Below are 21,284 nucleotides of genomic sequence, written 5' to 3'. Positions count from 1 at the left end.
AAAAGAAACAAGATTTATGGTCAGCATAAAACTGAATAGCCAATTGTTTAATAAAACATTGTGGACTAAATAGCCTTAATAAAATTATTAACAGAATAGGTACGCTCCAAAAAGTGCACTTAATGTCTTATCTCTGATCTAAAAAAAAACCCCAAATTGAGTAAAATAACTATATAGAAGACAATTACCATTATGTATTTTTAAATGTAAATGCCTGCTACTAAAATGACAACCCTTTGACAATGGTATAAATGCCTCTTTGTTGCACAATGTCCAGTGTTGTATACAGTGGACCCTTGCATACTCACGGTTTGGCACCTACATAACTATTCACCTATTTGTAGATTTGTTTTCAATTTTTTTTTCCTTTTTTTTTTTTTTCTCCACGCTCCCAATGCAATAATAATGGGCATCAATCATCCGCAGATTTTCACTATTCAGGACCTCGTCCCTATCCCCCCGCAAATAGCGAGGGACCACTGTATATGCAATATATTGTAATTTGATCATGTTCATGTGGCAGGGTGGTGCTGTGATGACACCAAATTTAGCCCAGTGTGCTGACACAATAGTTAAATTTAGCACCCTGCCATAGCCTTCGAAGTCCTCCTTATAGAACAGATGTCTTTCTGTCAATAAAATGAGACAAGCAGACTCCAGTGCACTTTATTATTGACTTTTGTTCAGAAATTCATTAGAAACAACCTGCAGGAAAGCAACCTCACAGTGGATATAAGTTAAAACGTCACTGAAGATTATATTAATGGTATGATTACAAATCAATGGAGTCCCGTGATGATGCTTTATATCTACAAGCAGGTACAGACTACCAAGACAAAAACATGATGCAGTGAGGTGAGCTGATAAGACAATGACAAAATGTCCTTTGTGACACGCAGTCGTTGAGAGGGTGACGGGCGAACTTCACATAGCTTTCACTTTGATCTGCTTCATCTTCATCTGCTTCTTCTCGATCTTCTTCTGCTCTCGTCTCTGAGCCGCTTCCTGAAACAAAAGAAAACGATGCAATGTTTATTATCTGTGACTGTGTGATCATTTTGAAACAAGCACAATATCAGAAACGGCTTCATATGGTTGTTGTGGGACCTCGAGGCGGCGCTGTCTCTCAGGGTCCTCCTCGTTCATGATCCTTTCTTTCTCGGCCCGCTTCTTCTCCTCGCGGCGGGTCTGTGCGGCCTCCTGCCGCTGAGCGTGCGTCTGCTTGAGAAAGTTCTCCTCCACGCGGGCACGGTTGCGATCTGCCTTCATTTTCCCCTGCAAGGTGAAGGAGGGCAGCGAGAGACTCTTTTGTGCTCGTCTGAAACGTTAACGTTTATTTGGTTTGAATTTGTTTGTGTTGTGTGTGTTTGTTTTGTGTGTATTTAGTGTTGTTATCTGTTTTTTTTAATGTATTGTTTGGTTTGTGTGTGTTTTTTGGGTGTTACTATATGTGCTTGGTGTCAGTCGGTGAATGTGGTATTGGTTTGTGTGTTTATATATGTGTGTTGTTGTGTGAGTGTATTTGATGTGTGTTGTTTGGTTTTGTTACAAGTACTTGATGTTATTGTGTGAACATAGTGTTGGTTTGTGTAATTCTTTGGTGTGTATTTGATGCGTGTTGTTGTCGTGTGTTTTTGTGGTGCTGGTATGTGTCTGCTTGATGTTTGTTTTGTGGGCACGCGTGTATTTGTTTGTTTGTGTATGTGTGTGTCTCTGTATTCTGTGTGTGAGTAGTTGATGTGTGTCATTTGACTTGTCTGTGTATTTGGTGTTGCACGTGTTTAGTGTGTATTTATTGCATGTGTGTGTGTTTGTATGACTAGTGTTTGTGTATATACATGTGTTGATGTGTGTTGTTTGGTTTGTGTGTGTAATTTAGTGTTGTTGCATGTGTTTAATGTCGGTGTGTGTGTATTTGTATGTTAGCGTGGTTCTTTGTGTGTATCTGGTGTGTGTGTATTCGGCGTTGCATAAGTTTGTGTGTGTGTGTTCTTACCTCTCTGTTGAGACGCAGCTTCTTGACTTTATCAATACTGTAAATGACCATGTTCATGAGGGGCAGCAGAGCGTCCATGTCTTTGGGAGAAGTGTTGCCCATTCCAGGCACTATACGGCAAAAAATAAAAAGGAACCACGTTAATGACACCAAATGGTATGTTTCTTCTGTGAGTGTTGTAACAAAGACCAAATGGTCACCATTAAATGTAAACAGCAGGGTCTTCTTGGTTTCAGGCAGCTTTAAGGGCTGACCCTCCCTTGAAAAACAACACAGGGTATTTACAGTCAAACAAATCAGAAAATATGTTTTTTTAAATTATTTGAAGCAATAAGATTCTCACTCTTGCATAACTTTTGGACCAGAAAATTGGTCCGAAAAATGGATGGACTCGATCTTGTCGGCGTGGTTGGTGATATAATGAACCATCTGTGAAACACAATCACACAAAATTACAGTAAGAAACAAAGACTGTCATCTTACTAAAAAAAAAAAAAGAAAAGTATTTTAACAAATGTTACCTTGTTGTCCATCACGCCATCTGTGACCTCACCCATCTCTGTAAGAATAGCCAAAGAATCTGGAAGGCCGAATTTGGCTCCGGACTTTGGCTTGTCGCCGCAGAACTCACTCTGCACAAAAACAGTAACAACGCCAGCCCCCACTGATTGTTTATGTACTGTTAGCGTCTTTGGTGCATGACGAACCCGGCGACTAAATGAGGTACAGTATCTGCTGGAGGAATAAGGTATTTACCAAGTCCTGCATTTCCTTCTGGAGGCGGGCCATCGCCTTCTTGGTGCCCACAGCAAACACAAATGTGTCCATGTCCTCATCATTCAGAGTCACTTTGATTTGCTACACACATAAAGACAAAGACATGCACTGTTTATTGGACAACTCAACTGTTAACGCTTTCGCTCTGTACAAGCATAAGTGGAGCATCCTTGCTGAGCAGATACCAACCACTTGGTCACAGGTGGGCCTCATCATCCTGGCCAGAACATTGAGCAGGTCCTGCCTCTTCAGGAACTGAAAGCACAAAAACAAGCATAACCATCATTAAAAGTGATTATGCACGCACTACACTACCCCTCCTATGCACTGCACTAATTCCCACACGCACAGAACTACCTCCCTACACACACGGTACACTGTCACACAATCTAAACACACTACAGTATACTACCCTTCCCAACCCACCTACACTAACAACCCAAACACACAACACTACCCAACCCACATGCACAATACTACTACTACACGCACGCACACACACACACACACACACACACACACACACACACACACACACACACGCACACTACACTAGCAACATAGCACACACTACATTACCTAAACCGCACTACCCCCTCCCACAAACACACACACACACACAAAACACTTGCCCTACTCAAACTTTACTAACCCCCACTCTAAAATACTCAATACCAAACATACCCATACACACTACACTACCACATACACTGTACGCATGCATGCGTACCTTACCTTGAGCTGTATGAGCATGCCCTCACAGCAGATGCGTCCGGAGCACCACAGGTTGTAGATGTGTTCATTTTCCTGATTGAGCTTCCCCGTGCTCACTGCTTCTTTGCTCGTGCCATCGTCGCCTGAGTGCACCAACCACAGTTTTCTAGTTGTGTTATTTTATCATCATAAAATCTAACCCGAACCCATCACGGGCGACTCACCCACAAGAGCGAAGTTGCTCTCCAGCAGCTCTCTGTGAGAGTTGAACCAGGACTGAGCCAGGCGGCTGTTCTTGTTCTTGCCGATGATGTAGTTCATGATGTAGGCCAGCAGGCCCGTCACCATTAGGATCTCCATGTAGTAGCTCTCCCAGCTGTTCTGAAGATGGGCCGGAACCTGAACACAAGCAAACAACAATAAGTCTCCATTAAGCAGCGTCTTTGCATTAAAAAAAATAACTGTAAAGTGGATTTAGACATTTGTTTCTAAATTTATAATACATGATTGAAGATAATTACTGAAAACCTACAAAAACTGAGAACTATGTAGTACTCAGTTGTGAAGCTACAGCAAGAAACTGTTTTTCACCATTTTAGTTTTGCTGAGGCAGCACGGTGGACGACTGGTTAGAGCGTCAGCTTCAGAGTTCTGAGGACTGGGGTTCAATCCCGGCCCCGCCAGTGTGGAGTTTGCATGTTCTCCCCGTGCCTGCGTGGGTTTTCTCCGGGCACTCCGGTTTCCTCCCACATCCCAAAAACATGCATTAATTGAATACTCTAAATTGCCCGTAGGTGTGACTGTGAGTGCGAGTGGTTGTTTGTTTGTATGTGCCCTGCGATTGGCTGGCAACCAGTTCAGGGTGTACCCCGCCTCCTGCCCGATTATTAGCTGGGATAGGCTCCAGCAAGCCCGCGACCCTTGTGAGGATAAGCGGCTCAGAAAATGGATGGATGGATAGTTTTGCTGATTTTGTGGGGGCGTGGCTAAAACGGCACCCAGTAGCACAACCCCCACTGTACAAGCACTTGAGCGCCTTTTGCTCAAAGCAGCGGTTATCCTAGCTATGCCTACATCCCAAAAATGCATCTTCCCTTTGGGTAGTCTGCTGGCGTGGCTGCTTTACAGCGCCTCAATGTCGGGCATGAGTGCAAGCAGGTCACGGTGAGAAAGGTGGAAGCGAGGAGGAGGAAAAAATAGGAGATTAAAAAGCAATAAAAGATTGACTTGACAGCCAGCGTGTGGGGGCGTGACGCTGGCAGTCACAGAAAGAAAGGCACAAGTGTGAGGAAACGAAAACAATGGGAGATTTTATTTTTTTAAAAGCTTGACTTGACAGCCACTGTGTGGACCGAGGCCTTGCGCTGGTGTGGTCGCTTTAGAGCACCTCATTGTCGGCCATGAGTGTGCAAGACATGGACCGGGAGGAAGGCGGAAAAGCAGGGACGTATGAATGTGTTGTGTGTGTTTTTTTTTTTTTTTTTTTTTTTTTAAATCTGATTTGACAGCCAGCAAGTGGACTGGGGCGGCGTGGAAAAGCCACGCGAGGACCTGATGAGATACCGGGAGATATATTCCAGCTGCCTGTGAGGCCTTAAGTGGATATATTGTCACAGCAACATGCAGTTATGTGTAGGTATAAGAATGATGCAAGATTAAATAGCATCCTATTTTCCCAGATCGTAGAAGTGATATTTGATTGACATTTGAGCGGTGTGTGTGGTCTCAACGCATTCACAGGACATGCCCCAAAACGTTTGAGAGCAGAGTAAACACATTGATTTTCCAAGATTTTGAAGCCTCATTTTATTCACTCAGCGATTTTTCTAATCATATAAATTTGACAGGGTTGTTAAAACACTCTTCTCTGTGGTATGTCAAATTTAGAAGACATTTATTGTGACCTTATAGGGGCTGTAAATGTTTTGGGAGCATTCAACAACAACTTTAGCTTGAGTCCGCTTTAAACACTTGGAAGGTTCAAATTTTGGTCATACTTAAACAATAGGGTATCCATCCATCATATGGTGTAAAGTGCCGATATTTTGATCACGCATTCCATCTTTTCAATGGTCTTTCTTTTGGCAGCGTTCAAAAACTTCTATATTTGGGGTTTTCTTTCTATGTTTGAGGAGCATTCAAAAAGCACTATTTTAATCTTACTTGAAACAATAGGGAATGTTAAAAAAATGTCTATATTTCATCCTTGTGTTAAACGTTTAGGTGACATTAAAAGACTACATTATGGTATTCTTAAAATGTACAAAGGGCATTTAAAATGACTATTTTTGTCTTGCCTTAAAAATGTGTAACTTACTTGCATTCAGCCTTGCTTTAAATATTTAGCGATGTTAAAAAAACAACTAGCTGTTCTGGCGTAAAACATTTAAAAAGGTCTACATTTTGCCTTGCTCCCAGTGTTATAATAATGTTATGAATGTTATTAAACAACTAGATTACATCTGGCTTTAAATATTCAGGAAGTGTTCGATGCCTACTATACTTGGCAGACAAAAGAAAGATAAGTGATGAAAATAATCTGAGGGGAGGCTTTAAGAGTTAAATGAGATTTACCGTGTGGATTATGAGGGGGTCTTTCATAGGATGGCCCGTCTTCTCCATGTCTCCAATCCCCTCAAACTCCTCTTGGTCATATTTACTGTAAATGTCCTGATCCTGAGGCACACATCACAGAAAAAAAAATACATTAAATATAATTTCTGAAACACATACATATCAAAGTTGAAGAAACCGTACACATAAATACACTAACAAACACGCTTCCCCACACATTACTGTCCCCCCAACACACACACGACCACGCGCACTGAAAACACACTACCCAACCCACGAACACTACATATTCTCCCTACACCAATACCATCCCACACGACACACATATTACACTACTCCCACACATACTACACCACCCCCCACACACGCACGACAACAGTACACATCAGCGTAACCTCACAATACACAGTACACTAACTCCCCACACACTTCCATCAAAATGCACTACACTACGCTCACACACACTACACATTATCCAAGCTCGACCAAACAGGTTACTAGGGCTCGACCGATATGGATTTTTTTTTAGGCCAATGCAGTGGCCTTAAAAAAAATATTTTCCAGAATAAAATTCGGATAAACAATTAATCAGCCAATTAATTAAAAAAATATATAATGAATATAATAACCTATTTTTACATCAGAGAGAAAACTCTGCAAAAATCTGCAACTCTATTTCGAGAATGTTTGTTTCCATATCGTTTCCTTTGTCTTGCGTTGTAATGTGTTAGTGTGTAAAAAAGAATCAGCTAAAATCAGCAACAACAACAAAAAACGGTCGATTTCTGCAGATTTGAAAAGGGCTAATATCGGCCGATTAAATTGGTCAGCCGATTAACCGGTCAGGGCCCGACATACGACACGAACACCCCACACTCACCCTGCAAACACACTTCACCCCTCACTCTAGACTACAGTACTTCATTCACCCGAACACATAAGCGAACACACAGACACGACACTACAGTCTCGCACATAAATCCCACCTGTGCGTCAGAGTCGTCAAAACCGTCTTGACCGTCCTCCAGCTCTACCGTGGCCTCGTCTTCATCCTCGTCTTCGTCGTGCTGCGAGGAAGGGCTGCCCCGCATGGGTGGCGGGGGGGCAGTGCCTGCCTCAGGCACCGTGTCATCGCTCATATCCTCGAACTCGGCAAAGTCGTTGTCATCGAAGTCAGTCACGTCCTCGCCATCGTCAAAGTCGTCGTTGTAGCGCCCCTTGGTGACGGGGAGGGCCAGGAGTAGCAGCAGCAAGGGGGACAGCAGGAGGAGGGGCAAATGTCGCATGGTGTCGCTGGAGCAGGATGTTGACGAAACAAACAGGAGGGAAAAGTGATATAATCGTCAAATATTTCTTCATCTTTCTTCCGTAATCCTTCAAGAACATTTGCTCAGGACGTGTTAAAAAAACAGACTCCGAAAAAAATATGCAATGGATGTTAAAAAGTTGGAAATTCCTACATTGGGGTTCGGGAGAGTTAAAAATGACTATATTATAATTTTGCTTTTAATGTTGAGGAAGCTTTCAAAAACAACTACAGTGGTACCATGACTTACAAGTTTAATTTGTTCCGTGACCACGTTCTGAACGCTTAACTGAAATTTCCCTATTCAAATGAATGGAAACTTAATCAATCCGTTCCAATCCACCAAAAAAATAAATAAATAAAAACCCCACACAAAACAAATTTGTAACATGTTTTTAAGAACAAAAAAAGCACTACACACTATTGTACTATAAAAACACAGCAATAACAATGAAAATAATTTCTTTTTTTCATCACGATTTCCTGACACGAGACATTGTGCTTCTGGTGTGCAAACCTTGGCCATTTGGGGGACGTATAGTACATATATTTAATACACAAACACTGTCACAACTAAGCTGCACTAATATATAGTTGTTTTTCGCAGAGCAATGTGCCTGTGAGTATTATTCCCTTTTCCTTTGTTTGGTTGCCTCCATTTAGAAGACCCACTTGTGAGAGCACACATTTGTTATGTTGCCCGCGCTGGCTCGAGAGCGGAAAGGGAAGGCGGAGATCTTCGCGAGTGACGTAGATAAGCTGGAAAATTTCAAATGACCCGATTTCAAGCTTCTCGGCATAAAAACATCTGGAACTCAGGAATGCGTCTATGATTTTAATTAATATTTCACATGTTTACTGAGGCACCATAGAGACAATTTTTACATCCCAAATACTAGAAAAAGCTGGTCTGGCAAAATATGTCCCTTAAAGTTAACGGACTTTAAGACAGTTGGTTCGGTTAAATACATATTTGTTTTATGTTTAATTTTCCAGTAATCTTTAACTGGAAATGACAATAAACAACTTGAAGTGAGCACACTTGGTCCTGGTTAAAAAACTGTTCGCTCTTTGCCAAAATGCATACAGCAGGCTCAACTTATTAAGTTCACTGCTGCCACATAGCGGGGTCGAATTTTTGCTTGCAACACATAGCAAAACAACAAAACAAATAAACAAAAGTAATGACCAAGTAACGGCTCGTAATTTGAAAAACTTGGAAGCCAAGGTACCACGGAATATTATATATTTGCACATAAATTTATTTCAAAACATGACTTCTTTGAAATGTTTTGGAGTTGTTAAAAAATTTATTACATTATGAGTTTCCTTGAAATGTTTAGGAAGGTTAAAAATGCCTTGTTCAAACTTAGTTTAAATTGTGCTTAAACTTAACTTTAAACTTCACGGTGGCGTTCAAAAATGACAATTAGCCAAAACTCTTAGGGAGTGTTTTGGGGAAAAAAATAGTCCATATACTAGTCTAGTTTTTAACGTCAAACTTTTAATAAGTTTGACAGCTCACAGAGTCTGACAGCTCACAGAGGAACAAGATCCCTCGGTCCTCTAACTAGTTCCCGAACTAGTAAACAATGACTAAAATATTCATTTTGATGCTTTCTGTCATCCAAATGAGAAAATCAGACTACTAAACCTTTTAAGAAAAAACGTTACGTTAGAAACAGCCGAAAATGATTCGTCAAGCTCAAATTGTGTCGCAAGAATCACCTTGGCAGCACGCCGCCTATTCGAGTTGTCGTGATAACATGAATAGCAAAAGTGTTACAATGTTTCTGTGCGTAGTTTTTAGCTTGGCCACTTAACAATTGGTAATCCCACCCCAGTGGCTTACCCTCCCCCCAATCACTTTCTTATTAGCCACTTCTGACGCTAGTAAGCTAACTAGCTAGCAGCAGCCCCAGCTGACAGCGGAAAGTGACACCGTAGCATTTTTTGAACCGATTCCAAGCAAAAAAGAAAACAATCGAAATATCTTACCGGAACGTTACCGCTGGGTTCGCGTTACGGTATTTGATCTCGAGTAGCCCCAAAATAATAAAGGAAGGCTGGAGCAGGCTGTCTTGACAAGGATTTAACCTCTCAAAGTAAAACTACGGCGGCGAGACTTCCATGTCACCGCGAGAGTTTGGGTACTCACCAACACGAGCATTGTTTTGTTTTGAAATCTACACCGGAAAAGGGAGTTTTAAAGCTTAGCTAGCTCCGTATCAAAAGCAGTAACGTCAATGAAGCTCATTCATGTGGTAGAGTTTTCAAATAAGATGCAAAATGTAAAAATGTGTAGTGCTTTTTTTCAAACGCCTGAATGAATGTCTACGAGTTAATTAATTACGGAACACGGTCACCTACACGAGTGTATTCCATAATTACATCATATAAAGTGTATAAATAAGTTTCATGTTCCAATGTAATGATTGTCTGATTTGAAAAAAAATGAGGAGACATATATGTTTTAGAGCATTTTTGTTTTTATGATAGATGCCTATAGCGACAACACCATTTCTTCTTTATCAATGAGGTTATTATAAGTATTAAACAATAAAACTGAAATCTCAGTCTAGAATAATTGAGTGATGGGCTCCCATGGAACATTCATGAAATAAATGATAAAATCATGATAAATGATAAATCATGATAAAATCATTTATTGGTTAATGATTTTCAAAGGTCTCTGTAGTTCAGAGCTATATGGCTGCCAATTATTATTTTGAAGTCTACACTAGAATTATCTAATAAACTGAACATGTGAAGCGGTAATTTATATTGGAGAGCTTTCAAATAAGATGTGCAGAGAAATGTGTAATGTTTTCAAACATTTCTGAACGAGTTGAAGGTCACATAACAGTCTGGGAGATCACTAACATGTTATAAAGTAGAAAATAATAATAACATGCTCAAATTGATTGTTGTTGTGAAAGAAATACTGAGCTTATACTCAAAATGGATTTTAGGGGTACAATCGGAAATGCACTACGCTCTGCTACACTCCGGACAGTTCGCAAACAATGTTGCTGTTCGGTTATTGAGAGCGCCACACTCTATGGCCGCTATGACCGGGGAGACAAAGCGGGCGCGCCCCCAACCTTGAACGGTATCATTTGGAAGTACCTGTACTGTAGAGGTAGTACTTCTACTAAATAGAAAGGCATAACCGGAAGTCGTCAAGTAGTTGTCCGCTAGCTTGACAGCTCTGTAGTTCGGAGAGAGCTATGGCTGACACTCTTTGTTGACCAAGTGGCCGTAGTATTGCAATTATAATAGTGTTCTGGTGGCGCGACGGCGACCACTACCGTCATTTCTACTAATTCTTCTCACGGGTAGAACGAAAGTGGTCGCGTTCGCCTCCCCAAGAGGGCCTTAATTCGCGGTTAGCTAACGCGAGGGTGTTAGCTCCGCTCCGCTAGGATGTCGCTGCACGGCAAGAGAAAAGAAATCTACAAATACGAGGCGCCATGGACGGTCTACGCCATGAACTGGAGCGTGCGGCCGGACAAACGCTTTCGCTTGGCGCTGGGAAGCTTCGTGGAAGAATACAACAACAAGGTGCGTGCATTTTTTTGGTGTATATTTATTTATTTATTTTTGCATTGGGCGGCCGTTTATTAAACCCGGGCTAAAGATAGTAACGCAATGGATGCTAATGCTAATGCTGGTTGTTTTGTGCAGTGGAGCACCAACGCATGATGAAATCATCTGGTCGGACTGGAAGAAATCTCAGACAGCGTTATTTTACAACCTAAATTCAAATTATTTGATTTAATTAAAAAAATGCGATATTGTGGGATTGGTTTAAGTGTTAAGGAACGTTTAAAATGCCTGTTTATAAGTGTTTAGGCAGCGTTCAAATGATGCATCGTTTTGAATGTTTGTGTATTAAAATGTTAGATAATGTTAAAAAAATCGTTGTTTTAAATGTTGAAAGATGTTTTCAATAAATTGTTATAAGTATTTAGGGAGCATTCAAAAACGCTTTAAACGTTTAAAGATGTTCAAAAATGCTTTTTAGAAATGTACATGTTTTAAAAACGGGCTGCTTTAAGTGTTTAAGTTAAAAAATGAATTCTTTTGAATGTTGAAAAATACATCGTTTTTTAATTGTATTAATGTCTTTGTTTTAAACGATAAAGATGCGTTCAAAAATGACTGGACTCGCGTTACTGTTTATGAATATTCAAAAGAGATCTTGTTTGAACTGTTCGGGGACGTTCAATAGGTACTTTATGTATAGTTTGTTTTAAATGTTTAGGGAGGTTTAAAATGCATTGTTTAAAATGTTTAGCGGTTGTTTAAAAGGACTTCTTGCTTTAAATGTTTAGTGATGTGAAAATGTCTCGTTTAAAATGTTTTGTAAATGTTTAAAAAGTCCTCGTTTACATTTTTAGGGAGTATTCTAAAATGACTATATTACTGTTTTTCTTTTAATATTTAGGGACTTAAAAACATCATAAGAATTTGCTTTAAACATTTGGGGACATTTATAATGACTCCTTGCTTAAAATGATTAGGACTGTAAAAAATGCTTGGGGAGTGTTATAAAATGACTAGATTATGGATTTGTTTTAAATGTTTAGGGAGTGTTCAAAATGATGCTTTTCTTTAAATGTGGGAAAGTTTAAAAACGATTGAGGAGTGTCACAATAAATTGTTTTTAAATGTTGGAGGCATCCAAAAAAATGCCTTCTTTTAGAGGGGTTAATCAAAATGATTTATTGCTTCAAATGTATGATTCAAGAATGACAACATTATGGGTTTGTGTTTAGATGTCAAGAGTACAGATGTTTAAATCAAAGTCTTGCTGTAAATGTTTAGGTTTGTTTAAAATGACGCCCTGCTTAAAATGTTTAAAAAGCTTACAAAAACGACTATTTTGTGGTTGTACTGTACATGTTAAGGGATTTTCAAAAATTAGATGCTTTATTTGTATCTATATTTTTTCATTGTTTAGGGACTTTTTTTTTTTTTAAGCTCAGAGAGCCTTAAAAAATGATATGCTTTATCTGTTTAACCAGCATTTTTTACATGATCAGTGATGGTTTTTGTGTGGATATAAGCTATAGTGTGTGTGTGTGTGTGTGTGTGTGTGTGTGGGCACGTTCAGGTCCAGCTGGTGGGTCTGGAAGAGGAGAGCTCAGAGTTTGTGTGTCGGAACACCTTCGACCACCCGTATCCTACAACCAAGATCATGTGGATCCCGGACACTAAGGGGGTCTACCCGGACCTGCTGGCCACCAGTGGGGATTACCTGCGCATCTGGAGGGTATGTCTGTCACATTTAAGCAATATTTCCCATCGGAAATAATGTAAATCCCATGAATCTCTTCCAGACACCCAAAATCTGAACACATTTATAGAGAATAACAATAGTCTTGATGACAGAAAACAGTGTGAAATAAATAGAAATCTCTAATGAAGTAGATAAATGAACATTTGACATCACTTATATGTTTATTGAAGACTCTTGATGGCAGATGAACAATGGGAGGAGGGGAGAGAGGAAGCCACTTTTGTACTTTGCTTTGAGTTTTTTCTTGAATTCTATTGTGTACCTTTCCAGTCTTTATCAAATGGCTGGCACTCTGAACCTTCTGTCGTACAGTGTAAAAACGATGCCACAGACCATGGCAAGGCATATTCCACAACGCAAGCAAAAGTTGGATGAAAACGTTCGTCGAAACACTGAATTGTACGAAAGCTAGGACAAACGAAAACCATGGTTCCGCTGAACTTTTAAAAATAGAATTCAGTGGAGTTACATGAGTTCATTCGTAAGCTTAGTTTTTACTTTTATTTTACAGTGGTTGGCTTATTTTTTGCACTTGGAGAGAGAAAAGAATGTTGCTTAAAACATTGCCTGACCCTGGAATTTTTTTCCCCTTTGTACATTACTTCCTATAGAGTTGTGCATTTCACTTTGGAGGTTCTACTGCAGAGACGGGCAAATTTCTGTGATCAAGGGCCACATTTGAGTTTTAAAACAGACAGATGGGCCAGCTTGCATATGTAAAATAGTTTTATACTAGTAAAATAATTCAATCTTATTTAGATTTTATTAATCATGATTAGTTTCTTTTTAATGAACCAATTAATAAAATATATATGAAAAATGGCATAGCTGATTATCTACAGTAAAATAAGAAATATATTTATTGAGATAAATTAATACCGTTTTAACAATCCAATTTTTGCTAAATAAAATCAAAAACAACTAAATTAACGCAACACATACGAAATAAGATAATGCCTGTAATGACCTCCACAGGGTAAATTCAGGTGTTACAGCAGCAGTATAGATAGGGCTGTGGTTCTCAAACTTTTTGCACCAAATACCACCTAAAAAAATACTTGGCTCTCCAAGTACCACGATATTGACCAACATTAAAATGGAGTGTTCGTCTAAAACAAGACAGAGGTGCAATTTCTAAACAGTTATACTTTGTTTATTGTAAACCACTGGAACATTATGCTATTTGAACATTCATCCATGGCAAGGAAAGAGTTACATATAGTAACATATAAAAATGAAATATTTATTCAATTAAAATATTGAACATAAAGGTTGAATAAGAATTTTACCTAAATACGTGTTTAAAAACAAAAGCATTGGGGGGGAAAAAGCAACTTTTTCAAGGATAAAGTGGCATCTATTCTTTTGTGTTATGCAACTGTTTAACATACAGGACTCTTGATAATGTAAATGCTCGGTGGGCTGGATTAAAGAACAGAGCGGGGTGGACTTTGGCCACCCCTGTTCGAGCGTACTTTTCGACTGTCCTTTTTTCAGAGAAGAACTGAAAGGTACAAAAAAAATTTACTCCACATTACAGGTCAGTGACACAGAAACACGTCTCGAATGTTTGCTGAACAACAACAAGAACTCAGACTTCTGCGCGCCGCTCACATCCTTCGACTGGAACGAGGTGGACCCTAACCTGCTGGGTAAGAACAAGAAGGAGAATCTAAGGAGCTGTTTGGCGGAAAGGAGATCTGTCCTAACAATATTCCACCTGTGCAGGCACGTCCAGCATTGACACCACCTGCACCATCTGGGGTCTAGAGACAGGTCAGGTTCTAGGCCGCGTCAACCTGGTGTCGGGACACGTCAAGACGCAGCTCATCGCCCACGACAAAGAGGTTGGTGTGATGTAGGGCTGGGCCATTAATTCATTTCCGAGTTCAAACCGTGCTCTCGCCGACTTTCACTGCTTGCACCAACAACATTACTGCAAACAGAAAGGAGCTAGATTACAAAAGCACAGTCAACTTAACAACTTTTCCCACCCCTCCAGAGACAATATTTCAGAAAAAGCGACTAGAGATTTGAATTCCTGCATTGATTTCCATGAGGCAAGGAGCCTAGGAGAAGACAATTGCTGAGTCAATTGCACTGAACATTGCCAATAACATGGTACCCATTTATATGCTGCAAAAGCAGTAATTTAGCCACACGTTGGAAACCTTTGGCCCGATATACCTGTATATTTAGAACTGCAGAAGCCTTTTGGATTGACGGTGCAACATGTTTAATAAACAGAAAGAGTGTGGTTTCCTCATACATGTTTTGACAAAAGGGAAAGCAATTATTTCCACATTCCAGTGGTGCCTTGAGATACGTGCTGTTGTGCGGGCATTTTTTTACTTTGACTTGCGAGCTAAAAATTTGAGATAAGAGCGCTGTATGGTGGTAGTGAACTCAATTCGACTCACTTTTACAATAAGCAGCAATTTGGCAGATGGTGAACAATTCTTCAAAAAAGACACGTCAAGCTGTTTATTAAATTATGTCATTACTGTGTGTTTTTATAATACACAATATTATAGTGCTGTTTTTCTTATTAAAAAAGTTAATGCTGGGGGGAAATCCTTGCTGGAAAAAAACGTTTTTGAATCTTGTTTGGTATTTGAAGAAATTAAGCAAATCTCTGAATTGGGAGGGGGAAAAAAAGCAACGCAAAAGTTGATTTAAATAAAGTAATTGTCATTTGTGTTTCTACAAGTGAAGGGGAGGACGTTTAAAAACGTGAATGTACTTTTTAGTTTTTAGTTTTTTTAATGGGGGGGGGGGGGGGGAAAGGCGATTTAATTTTAAGGCCATATCGCTAAGCCCTAGTGTGATCAAGTGATCCTCATGCAGGTGTACGACATCGCCTTCAGTCGGGCGGGCGGTGGCCGCGATATGTTTGCCTCAGTGGGCGCCGACGGCTCGGTGCGCATGTTTGACCTGCGGCATCTGGAGCACAGCACCATCATCTACGAGGACCCCCAGCACCACCCGCTGCTGCGCCTCTGCTGGAACAAGCAGGACCCCAACTACCTGGCCACTATGGCCATGGACGGCATGGAGGTCAGTTTCGTGGCCGCTTAACATATTTATAAGGCCAGTTGTCATAAAGAGAGCGTCCGGCATCAGGCATCATCTTTAATGCAGACTCTTTCAAATTCAGCGTTGTGGTATGGCACCTTTACTGAAAACTAAATTGCTTTTTGATGTTTACCAAATGCAGACATAAGGTTGATCATTGTCTATATTAATTTGAGACTAAATTGTCTGTCTGAAAACCACATTTGGTTCTTTCAAGACTGTATTGTGGTCGATGTTTACAAAAACATGTTAAGGTGATTTAAGACTCATTGCCTTTGATCTTTAATTTCAGTGAAATCAGAATTATTTACGTTGTAGATGTTTACAAAATGTTAAGTTCATTGAAGACGCTAAATTGTCTTTTAAGACTGTGGACCTAAAATAATATATTGCCTTTGAAGTTTATGAAAATTCACTTCATTGAAAACAAATGGTCTTTGTTTACAAAAAAAAAGTTCTCTTCATTTAGGATGAAATTGTCTTTGCCCTTTAAGGTAATTGTTTACAAAAACATGAAATTTACTTTGCTGTTAAGAAAACATGAAGACAGTACAATAAATCAACAAGGTTATAAAATAAAAGCAAAAAAAACAAAATAAATGTACGTTTGACTACAAATCATGTTCGGCTACTTGAAGACTAAATTGTCTCTGTTTACAAAAACAACATATGGTTGGCTCTTTGAATAATCTAAATTGTCTGATGTTTACAAAAACATGTTTGGCCCTTTCAAGACGCTAAATTGCCTGATGTTGATTTAAATTCTTCTTTTTTTCTTTTTACAAAAACATATGCTTCATCCATGCATTTTCATTACCGCTTATCCTCACTACCTACCCAGCAACCTTCGGGCGGGAGGCGGGGTACACCCTGAACTGGTTGCCAGCCAATTGCAGGGCACATAGAAACAAACAACCAGTCGCACTGACATTCACACCTAAGGGCAATTTAGAGTCTTCAATCAACCTACCTCGCATGGTTTTGGGATGTGGGGGGGAAACCGGCGTGCCCGGATAAAACCCACCGAGGCACGGGGAGAACATGCAAACTCCACACAGGCAGGTCCCCGGTCCCCAGAACTGTGAGGCAGATGTGCTAACCAGTCGAACACCGTGCCGCATATGCTTCATTCAAGACCAGATTTTCTTTGTTTACAAAATCATGTGCTAGGTTCATTGGAGATTCCTAATTTTCTTTAATCTTCACAAAACCATGCATGTTAGGGTTTGTTTCAGGAAGTATCAGGCGCCATGAATTGCTTAACCGTAGACTCTTTCAACCTCAGTGCACCTCTGACATATCTAATTGTGTTGTGTGTAAAAGGTTGTGATCCTGGACGTGCGTGTGCCGTGCACGCCGGTGGCTCGCCTCAACAACCACCGAGCCTGTGTCAACGGCATTGCTTGGGCACCACACTCCTCATGTCACATCTGCACTGCAGGTAAATCACACGCCTACACACTTTTTTCTGGTCTTTCTACTTTGCTCCTTGAAAGAAGGAGGAGGTATCGTACAGAGCAGACACACAGAATGTACTGCACAAGATATTCAATATTGTCATAATTTGACGATCCGATCAATGACGTCATTGATCGTCTCTGCAAAAGACATTTAGTCCGTGCCGCCGTTGTGCGCACTATATTTGAATCCAAAAGCTAGTTTATTTTTAGCCTTGTCGCATGTCTTTTGACGTAGTACTGTAAATATCTGATGGCCAATAAAGTTATTTAAAAAAAAAAAAACATGCCGGCGGTGTGGAACAGACAACACGTCTGAGACAGACAACACGTAATGCCCGGATCACACTACAAGACAAATTTGCTCTTTCACGATTGCAATAAAATCTTGTATTCCGATACCACCGCATCCTGTTTTTTACAATCACTGGGCTTTAATCTTGTCAACTCAAATGCGACCAGATACACTCGTTACCGTGGCGACGAAACCAAGAGTGGATCGCGTCGACTGTATTATAAGGACAAAATGGGGGAAAACGTGTGTTTGTGGTCACCGGTGCTCAGTAGAGGAGAGGATGTTCATTTAAGGCTTGCTTAAGGTATGTTAATATGTCAAGCAGGCAATATGTCAAGCAGGCAACAAAACGTTATATAGCCTAGCAAGCTAGTGGTAGCATGAACGGTTGTACATAAACATGCCGCCGTTCTGTCGAATCATGCTTTAAAGTTTCAGTGAGGGTGAAGTAATTTAATTAAAAATAAAGTAATTTAATTCCAGTAAGTTAGCACCCATTATTTCCGTCATGTTGGTTTGACCTGACTGATTAGAATACACGATCTGACTAGAGCAGTGATTTCCAACCTTTATGGAGCCAAAGAACATATTTTACAATTGAAAAATCTCCCGACACACCAACAAACAAAAACGTCACAAAAAGTGGATACATTAAACACTGTATTACTGTACTGTATTTACTTCCTGCCATCTAATAGAAGACCATTCATTTGTTCTGTCTGTCACTATGCCTCACTGGCATAAATAGAGAGAAAAAGATACATATATTGTAAATAAAAAATTTTGAGCAATTAAGTACACGAGTATATACAGTAAATGAACAGGTCATTTAAATAGACACATTCCTCAATCTTGTGATCGGTTATCGTTTTTTTTAAACTCGCTGATCGGCCCCAAAAATCCTGATCGTGTAAAGCCTAGTTACTTGGCATACAAGAGTAACCCCGAACCACACGTTGCTTTACCAAGTCACACGACTAGCGTGTACTTGCGTTTGAAACAGCACGTCTTCTTCTACCTCTCGTCTTTTTTCTCTTCCTCCCGCGGTAGCCGACGACCACCAGGCTCTGATCTGGGACATCCAGCAGATGCCGCGTGCCATCGAGGACCCCATCCTGGCGTACACGGCCGAGGGCGAGATTAACAACGTGCAGTGGGCGTCCACGCAGCCCGATTGGATCGCCATCTGCTACAACAATTGTCTGGAGATCCTGCGTGTCTGAATGGAGAATTCCTTCTTCTGTGGACTCGGAGTGAACTGTTTCGAGTGGACATACTCCGCAATAAGCCTGGCTTTTTTGTCTTTGACGCCATTTCTCTTCTTCTTCTTCTACTACTTCTACATGTGCTCCAGCTCTTTATTTATTCTGCTCTCCAGGTAGATGTCTTGTAGTACCAAGGAGCTTCAGTTCTACAGTGACAAGAAAATGAATAATTGCACCACGATTTGTCATATTTTTTAGGGGGGAAAATATTTAACAAACGGTATATTTTAGAGATGTTTTAAATATATTTCTTAGTGAAAAAATTCCGAAATTTTTGAGGGAAGAAATTACTGAGAACATTTTTTTAATTGGTGGCACGGTGGACGACTGGTTAGAGTCTCAGCCTCACAGTTCTGAGGACCGGGGTTCAATCCCCGGCCCCGCCTGTGTGGAGTTTGCATGTTCTCCCCGTGCCTGTGTGGGTTTTCTCCGGGCACTCCGGTTTCCTCCCACATCCCAAAAACATGCATGAATTGGAGACTCTAAATTGCCCGTAGGTGTGAATGTGAGTGTGAATGGTTGTTTGTTTGTATGTACCCTGTGATTGGCTGGCAACCAGTTCAGGATGTACCCCACCTCCTGCCCAATGATAGCTGGGATAGGCTCCAGCACGCCCGCGACCCTAGTGAGGAGAAGTGGCTCAGAAAATGGATAGATGGATGGATTTTTTTAATTTCAGGGATTTTTTTTTTTCGTTTGATCGAAAATCTGTTATTTTCTAGAGAAGTCGTAATTATATATATATATATAGATTATATTATATATTGAAGTCAAAATTTAACAGGAAATGGTGTGTGTTCTTTACAATTATCAGAAACTGGAGTGAACATTACTACTTGATGAGCCAGCATCTTTATCACAGTGTCAGACTATGCTTGTAAAATATCGTAAGAAAATCTCAAATATCAAACACATTTTTCTAAGAAATCAGATTTTTTTTCTTTTTTGTGTGTGCCCTGTGATTGGCTGGCAACCAGTTCAGGGTGTACCCTGTCTCCTGCCCGATGATAGCTGGGATAGGCTCCAGCACACCCGCGGCCCTAGTGAGGAGAAGCGGCTCAGAAAATGGATGGATATATGGATATATTTTTAAATTCCCATAGTTTTCTTGATTTTTTTTTCTTGAATTTTTTTTTTTCCTCAGATGTCTTTTTTCCCTGAAATTTTGTTTGTCTCAAACTTTCCCCTCTCCAATACTTCATTGTTTAAATTTTTCCCCTCTAAAATCACATTTTTCCTGGAAAATAACACTGCTTCCTTGAAAATATACATTTTCCTCCTAAAAAATATACGACTTTAATCTGGTAGCGTTATTTCTTTTCAAAGTGTCCCTGATATTCCTCAGTATGGTAATACTTGGAACACAGAAGAAGATTTTGACAATATTCGTGAGATGAGCTCCATGATTTTGGTTGGTTGTTGTGAAGACTGATTACGGATTCCACCTTGTTCTTCCACCGGTGGTTCAAGGGTCGCTCCTTAGACTCTTCCCATGGACAGCAGCAACTCCTGACTGTGTTCATTTCTTTGTAAACGCCTCAGCTCCTTTTCTTACATCACTCGCCTGTGCCGAAAAAAATTACGTTTGTCCTCTCGTCTTGTTCCACGCATCGAGGTCGTGTCCTTGTAGCATGCCATTACAAGGCAAGGAAAAAAAAAAAGTGTACATACATATAAATTAATCCATTTAAACATGTCCGATAGGGAAGTGATCAAGTTGTAGCCTTTTTTTTTTTGCATTCGGTCTCATGGAATTTGCTCTAATAAATTGTATTCCTCCATGTGTCAACTCTGTCTTAATTATAGATAAATATTAATCAATTTATTATGCTAAATGTGTTAAGCACTGTATATTTTTTGTATTATTACCCACTGTAGGCTCTTGCCTAATGGTGTCATCAAAGTCCCGCCCTGAGCTCTGAACGCACCAATCAGGGCGCTTCATGTGGGGGGAAAAAAGGCAATGTGTCCCACAACTGCGCTTAAACTGAATATAGTTTTAAGTTTAATTATACTGTATTGGGTTTAAAAAAAATTTTTCTTTAAAAATCGAAATGCAGCAGGTTTAGACGGTTTTTGGAGAAGTGTCCCTATTTTAGGCAAAGTGCCCCTCTGCATTGGGCCAAGATTTTTTGTCGGAGTTGCCCAAAAATTAAATACCGAATTCTCTCATCCATGTCTTTATGGACCTTGCTTTGTGCAGAGGTGCAAAGACAGGAAGGGATAATCCCCAAACTGTTGGACTGTCTGAAATCTCTTGGTATGCTGAAGCATTCAGAGTTCCTTTCACTGGAGTTCAAGGGCCAATATGTTGGACATTTCCAACTTTGTGGGAACTGCTTGGAGATGACTCCTTCCTGTTCCAACATGACTGCGCATCAGTACACAAATCAGGGTTCATAAAGACATAGATTATACAGTTTGATGTGGATTAACTTGAGTGGCCTGCACAATCCTGACCTCTACCCTGTAGAACACAAAGTGCTAGAGGACTCTGCATCTTTTTGCACAATTGTCCCA

At 40.2% G+C, this 21,284-nt stretch overlaps 2 protein-coding genes across 4 annotated transcripts; one reads left to right on the top strand and one right to left on the bottom strand.

Moving 5' to 3' along the window:
* Window positions 1-648: 648 nt before the first annotated feature.
* ccdc47 (coiled-coil domain containing 47) lies at window positions 649-9,527 on the bottom strand. 2 transcript variants are annotated; one of them, XM_061701488.1, is made up of 13 exons: window positions 9,366-9,527; window positions 7,048-7,354; window positions 6,062-6,163; window positions 3,712-3,886; window positions 3,509-3,630; window positions 2,963-3,028; window positions 2,753-2,854; window positions 2,518-2,628; window positions 2,340-2,425; window positions 2,197-2,255; window positions 1,997-2,106; window positions 1,108-1,275; window positions 649-1,005 (listed from the first exon to the last, which is right to left on the bottom strand). In XM_061701488.1, the coding sequence occupies exons 2-13, from the start codon at window positions 7,345-7,347 to the stop codon at window positions 925-927; spliced, it is 1,482 nt and encodes a 493-aa protein (XP_061557472.1). In that variant the 5' UTR covers window positions 7,348-7,354; window positions 9,366-9,527; the 3' UTR covers window positions 649-924. The 2 variants fall into 2 exon arrangements, with proteins under 2 accessions (XP_061557472.1, XP_061557470.1); XM_061701486.1 differs by lacking the exons at window positions 6,062-6,163; window positions 7,048-7,354; window positions 9,366-9,527 and adding an exon at window positions 4,079-6,052.
* A 1,021-nt stretch (window positions 9,528-10,548) lies between these two features.
* dcaf7 (ddb1 and cul4 associated factor 7) lies at window positions 10,549-20,527 on the top strand. 2 transcript variants are annotated; one of them, XM_061701422.1, is made up of 7 exons: window positions 10,549-10,931; window positions 12,487-12,645; window positions 14,213-14,324; window positions 14,401-14,519; window positions 15,520-15,729; window positions 17,071-17,188; window positions 18,547-20,527. In XM_061701422.1, exons 1-7 carry the CDS (start codon window positions 10,794-10,796, stop codon window positions 18,720-18,722), a joined length of 1,032 nt encoding a protein of 343 aa, XP_061557406.1. In that variant the 5' UTR covers window positions 10,549-10,793; the 3' UTR covers window positions 18,723-20,527. The 2 variants fall into 2 exon arrangements, with proteins under 2 accessions (XP_061557406.1, XP_061557407.1); XM_061701423.1 differs by having other exon boundaries at window positions 18,550-20,525.
* Window positions 20,528-21,284: the final 757 nt, after the last annotated feature.

This window comes from Phycodurus eques, chromosome 16, assembly GCF_024500275.1.
Source record: "Phycodurus eques isolate BA_2022a chromosome 16, UOR_Pequ_1.1, whole genome shotgun sequence".
Taxonomy (NCBI): Eukaryota; Metazoa; Chordata; class Actinopteri; order Syngnathiformes; family Syngnathidae; genus Phycodurus; species Phycodurus eques.
Note: the sequence above shows the minus strand (reverse complement) of the source record. Positions and strands in the feature narration are given on the sequence as shown.